Source organism: Pteropus vampyrus, unplaced genomic scaffold (assembly GCF_000151845.1).
Source record: "Pteropus vampyrus isolate Shadow unplaced genomic scaffold, Pvam_2.0 Scaffold141, whole genome shotgun sequence".
Classification (NCBI taxonomy): domain Eukaryota; kingdom Metazoa; phylum Chordata; class Mammalia; order Chiroptera; family Pteropodidae; genus Pteropus; species Pteropus vampyrus.
Window position 1 is genome coordinate 3168358 of NW_011888922.1, and position 5984 is coordinate 3174341.

General features: G+C 55.1%; 1 protein-coding gene across 2 annotated transcripts in view; it reads left to right on the forward strand.

Annotated features, from left to right (window-relative positions):
- The window catches only part of LRRC32 (leucine rich repeat containing 32), a 14738-nt gene extending 9495 nt beyond the window's left edge, over positions 1-5243 (forward strand). For both annotated transcript variants that reach the window (XM_011368386.2, XM_011368387.2), the window contains exon 3: positions 1230-5243. In XM_011368386.2, coding sequence (XP_011366688.1) covers positions 1230-3122 — 1893 coding nt within the window. In that variant the 3' untranslated portion in view covers positions 3123-5243. The remainder of the gene's footprint in view (positions 1-1229) is intronic.
- Positions 5244-5984: the final 741 nt, after the last annotated feature.

The window sequence follows — 5984 nt, forward strand, 5'->3', positions numbered from 1 at the left end:
TAGAGAAAGAAGCTGGGGCAGGAGTGGTCCTGAGATGTGTGGTGCTGGAAGTCAGGCCCTTGGCTGGGAAAGGCTGGGTTTCCTGGTATGTTGGAAAAGACGAGAGGGAGCCCGCATTTGCGTGGAAAGAATTCTGGCCCCAGAAGCCACACAGGGTAGAAGGACAAAAGTGGGCCTTTCGTTTGGATTCCAAACTCAGCTCTGCTCCTCACCAGCTGAGTGATCTTGGAGCCTATCTTCACCTTTCTGAGCTCGGATTTTTTAAATAGGGGTGATCATATTTGATAGGCAGGCTATTGTGAAGATCCAACGAGACAGTGGGTATGAAAATGCTAAACAAAATCTAAATTGCTGAGTGGGTGCTAGGGAAGGATAGACGAGTTACTTTCTGGATAAGAAACCAGAGTGGTATATGGCTTGATCGGGCTACACAGCAAAATCATAGTTTTGCCATCAAAGAACGTGGATTGACACCCTGGCCATCCTTCCCCTGCCACCTACTTCTACCCCATCTCCAGGGGCCGATAAGGACCAGGCTGCGGGAAGCAAAGTCACTAATGGGGGGTGGGTGTAGGTAGCAGCAACAGAAAGGAGGTCACTTCTGGAAAGTGTTACCAAGGAAGGCAGGCTCTGGGACCTGTAGCTGTACCCCATGGAATGAGGGCTTGAATGAGATCTGAGGGTAGGAAGCTGAAAACTGATGACAGGAGTGCAAAATGCATTTTTCCGTTTTGGAAACATTTTCCCCAAAGTGTATTAATCTCACCTGACGCCAGCTGGGTAAATTTAAGTATCTGGGCCCATAGAAGGAACTCAGGATGAGGAACCGGGAGGCCTGGGTCCCAGCTCGCCTTGATCCTCATTGGTTCTAGGTCACTTTAGATGATACATGGCTCAGTTTTCTGTAAACTGGAATAATCAGGACAGAGGTTTTTGTTAGTTCATTTATATTTCCATTTGTCCGTCATCTCTGCTGTCTACCCATCAAAGATTTCTTGAGTCCCTCCCTGATGCCAGCGCTATATTGGATGCCACAGACAGGGCTGGGAATGGGAGGGGGTCATTCAGAAATGGGGTGATTAGGCTGGGGTAGAGGAATGTCGAGCATCTGGGAGGCCAGGTAGAACCCTGGTGGGAGCTCAAGACATCCTTCCTAGAGGCTCATGTCTGGTTCCAGCTCCTACTGCACCCATTAATGCCTGCTGCTCTCCCTGCCTCCTCTTCCTCAGGTGGACAAGGAGGTCTTGTGCCAGGGCCTTGGCCTACTCCAGGTCCCCTCGGTGCTTCCTCGGGACATTAAGGTCCTCGACCTGTCTGAAAATCAGCTTTGGAGGATCCTGGCCTTGCCCTTGGGCTTCTACACAGCCCTCCGTCACCTGGACCTGAGCTTCAACGAGATCAGCTTCCTCCAGCCCGGTGTCTTCCAGGCCCTGTCCCACCTGGAGCACCTCAACCTGGCCCACAACCGCCTGGCGCTGAGCACTGGTGGTCTAGGTCCCCTGCTGCATGTGACGTCCCTGGACCTGTCTGGGAACAGCCTGTACAGTGGCCTGATGGAGCGGCTGCTGGGGGAGGCACCCGCCCTGCGTACCCTCGTGCTGGCAGAGAACAGCCTGACGCACCTTGCCCGTCAGACCTTCTGGGGCATGCCTGCGCTTGAGCGGCTGGACCTACATAGCAATGTGCTCATGGACATCGAAGACGGTGCTTTCGAGGCCCTGCCCCACCTGACCCACCTCAACCTCTCCAGGAACTCCCTCACCTGCATCTCCGACTTTAGCCTCCAGCAGCTGCGAGTACTGGACCTCAGCTGTAACAGCATCGAGGCCTTTCAGACTGCCCCAGAGCCCCAGGCTGGGTACCAGCTCACCTGGCTTGACCTGCGAGAAAACAAACTGCTCCACTTCCCTGACCTGGACGCGCTCCCGAGACTCATCTACCTGAACGTGTCCAACAACCTCATCCGGCTCCCTGTGGGGCCACCCCAGGGTGGCGAGGCCATCCACGCACCTTCCGAGGGCTGGTCAGCCTTGCCTCTCTCAAATCCCACCCGCAACTCTAGCACTCACCCCCTCTCCCAGCTCTTGAATCTGGATTTGAGCTACAATGAGATCGACTTCATCCCAGAGGGCTTTCTTGATCACCTGACCTCCCTGCGCTTCCTGAACCTCAGCAGAAACTGCTTGCGGGCTTTTGAGGCTCAACGTGCAAGCTCCCTGCCCTGTCTTGTGCTCCTGGACATCAGCCACAATGTGCTGGAGACACTAGAGCTGCACAACAGAGCCCTGGGGTCTCTGCGGACACTGTTCCTACAGGACAATGCCTTGCAGGACCTGCACCCATACACCTTTGCCGGCCTGGCCAGCCTGCAGAGCCTCAATTTGCAGGGGAACCGGGTCAGCCCCTGTGGGAGGCCAGGTGAGTCTGGACTCTCAGGCTGTGTGGCCTTCTCTGGCATCTCCTCCCTCCGCATCCTGAACTTGGTGAACAATGAGATGGAGATGCTCCGGGCAGGAGCCTTCCTTCATACGCCACTTACCGAGTTGGATGTCTCTGCCAATCCTGGGCTGGATGTGGCCACAGGGGCCCTGGCAGGCCTGGAGTCCTCCTTGGAGGTCCTGGCCCTGCAAGGCAATGGGCTGGAGGTCCTGCAGGTAGACTTGCCCTGCTTCAGCTGTCTCAAACAGCTCAATCTCGCTGAGAACCGCCTGAGTCGCCTGCCGGCCTGGACACAGGCTGTGTCCCTGGAGGTGCTGGACCTGAGGAACAACAGCTTCAGCTTCCTGCCAGGCAGCGCTATGGGTGGCCTGGAGACTAGCCTCCGGCGCCTCTACCTGCAGGGGAATCCGCTCAGCTGCTGCGGCAATGGCTGGCTGGCAGCCCAGCTGCACCAGGGCCGCGTGGACGTGGATGCCACCCAGGACCTGATCTGCCGCTTCAGCTCCCGAGAGGAGGTGTCCCTGAGTGACGTGCGTCCTGAGGACTGCGAGAAGGGGGAGCTCAAGAATGTCAACCTCATCATCATCCTTACTGTCGCAGTGGTCTCTGCCGTTGTTCTCACCACACTGGCCACCTGTTGTTGTGTCCGCTGGCAGAAGTTCAACCAACAGTACAAAGCCTAGAGAAGCCAGAGCTGCAGAACAGCTCAGCCGGGAGACCCTCGTGGGGCAGTGGGGGAGCCAGAGGCACAGGGAATGGTAGGGATTGACGCAAGGTCACACAGTGAGCCAAGGTCTCAGAACCCTGGTCTCTAAATCCCACCCCAGGGCTCCTTTCCCTGCATCCTGCTGCATCCCTGGGTGATCCACTTCCCAGACCGCACATGTGGTCCAGTGGAAGGCAGAAGTTGAGCAGTTTCAGAAGTGACAGAGAATAAGGTTGACCGATTGGATCAACCAAGCTTTGCCAGACATCTGTTCTGTGCCACACCCTGCTCTGGGCACTGGGGACTCTGGTGAAGGAGACACATCCCTGCCCTCAAGCATCTCCCAGTCTGGGTGGGGAGGGGGTCACAGAGCCATGCAATGACCACACAGTGTGGAGCCCAGGGCTCCAAAGCTCGGCAGCGGAGTCTGCCCTGGCAGGGCCAGGCGGGGACAAGGAGGCTCAAGACTGAAAGGATTTGTCCAAGATGTTTCCAAGCAGACTATTTGTCACATCTGATAATGACTTTCAGCTTCTCTGGAACATGACGAGCTTGTGACCGGAAGAGAACTAGAGCCACATGAGTATGTCCTGGATCCAGCATTATTAGGCGGGCTGTGGTGTCTCCAGCAGGTCCTGGTTAAGAGGCTGTCGCCCTGGGCTTTGGCTAGCACTGGACCATTTCGTTTCCTGGTCTGGACAGGCTCTTTCTGCACCCGGCACTCTCATGTTGCACACACTGGCCCGAATACTGCCTTAGCCCACACTTCCTGCTTAGGCCCCCTGCTCCATTCCGGTCCCACCCTGGCTGGAAAGGCAGGAGTTGTAGCCTTAGGGCTCTGGTTCTGTTTTATACCAGGCTTGGCATCTGTAACAAACCCAAGCCTGCAATCCGCCTCTTTATGACAACCCTCTGAGGCTGGTTATTTCATCCCATTTTATAAGAGGCTCCAAGTCTCCCTCCATGGTTCCCTCAGCTAAGAAATACCATAACTGACATTTAGACTCACATCCTCCTGACTCCAGGGCCTCAGCTTTGCCGCTGCGGAGGCTGTAGGCTGTCAGGTGGACAGGAAGTGGCCCTACATCGCTGGAACAGGGCCTGGGAACATCCTGTGCTGTGCATCCCCACCTGCTCTTCTCTCCTGAGTAGGCAGAGAGAAGGCAGGCAGCCACATGCCCTCTCCTCTTTCTCTGCCTCAGTTTCCCTCATTTTCTCCACCTCAGTTTCCCTCATTTTCTCCATTGCAGACTGGTATGGGTTCTCTTTTTTCTCTTCTTACTATTGCATTCCTTCATTCCCTCTTTCTCCAGTGAGCACAGCCTGGAGCATGAGACTATTGAGTCCAACCTCCCCATTGCACAGATAGGAAACAGACTTAGGAAGAGAATGGGCCTTACTTAGAGCTATACAAGTCAGTAGCAGAGTCTGTGAATAAAGTAGATTTAGATCTCATCGGGGTATGTGTGGAGGAGTTTGGGGGTTGGACCTGAGTGGTTTTCTTTTCTCTCAGCTGTCACATCACAAGATAACGCTGGCTCCAAATGCTCTTTCTGGTCTTCATCATGAAGGGATTTTTTCCCCCTAGAAAAATAGGTAGAAAAATGCATCCAGATTTAACTTGTTGTCCCTCATATCCATGGAACCATGGGCTGTCCAGGAAGAAAGGGGGCCTTGGGATCTACCCAGGACCCCATACTGTTGTCTTTACCTCCCACCTCTGTTTGGGTGCTGTCTGGCTCAGGACAGTGCTCGGTAAAGTGCGAGAGAACGAAAATGCCTATCTCTCTGCCCCATTTTGCAGATGAGGAAACTGAGGCCCTGTGAGGGTCAAGGACTCAGGGACCTGGTGTCCTGGCTCCAGCCTGGGGCCCTGGGGGTCTGGGGGACCCAGTCCTAGTTGGGATCAGGACCACAGGTGCTCACTGCACACAAACACTCTCAGGCTTGGGGGCTGGTATGTTCCCCTCCAAGCCTGATCTTTGAAAACACTACATAATGCTGCTCTCACCTCCTAGGAGCCAGGCCGCTGCCCAGGCCTCAGAACCAGCTCTTTGTATAAACCACACGAATGTATTAAAAACTAATTTTGAAGAAATGATGCAGCCTGCTAGCCTCCTCCTTGCTGTGGGTAATTGGCACCATCGCATCCACTCGAACCCTGCCCTCCTCTACATCTGTTATGGTTTTTGAGCCCTCATGGCAAACCCCTGGGGCTGGGGGGACTATGAGGGGGAGATGGAAGCTGTGGGCTATCACTACCCTGGACCTTGGGGCCTCGGCCCCAGTCACATCCCTTCCCATTTGACAAACCCTGCTTCCTCCCCTACCGCTGAGAAAATGGTGGCTTTCAGTAGGAACAGTTCTGGCCTATGCTCTGTGCTCACGCCCTCTGCCCCTCCTCATCCGCCCTCTCTCGTTCGCTCCCTCACTGTCCTCTCTCCTCAGCCCCTCCTCTCTAGCCTCTTCGTCCTCTCAGACTTCAGCTGCGCTCAGGTCGTGTCCATCTTAAACACACTGAAGGTGTCCTTTGCCAAACTTCATGCACTTTTCCGTCCACACCTCCTTGACCTCTCAGCTGTGGGGTTCCCTCACCCCTATCCCCCCCATCACCCACGCCCTCCCCTTAGCACACTCCCCCGGCATCTAGGACCCCCACACGTGTTTCTCACCTTCCTCTCAGGCCACTCCTTTTCAGGTTCTGCTAAGTGCTCAACTGCCTATCTGCCTGGTGCCATCCGAATGATGACTACCAGGACTCCCATCCAAGGCCCTCTTCCCTGGGGAATATCATCACCCTCATTACCATAGCCACCGCATTGCTCTGATGATGCCCATG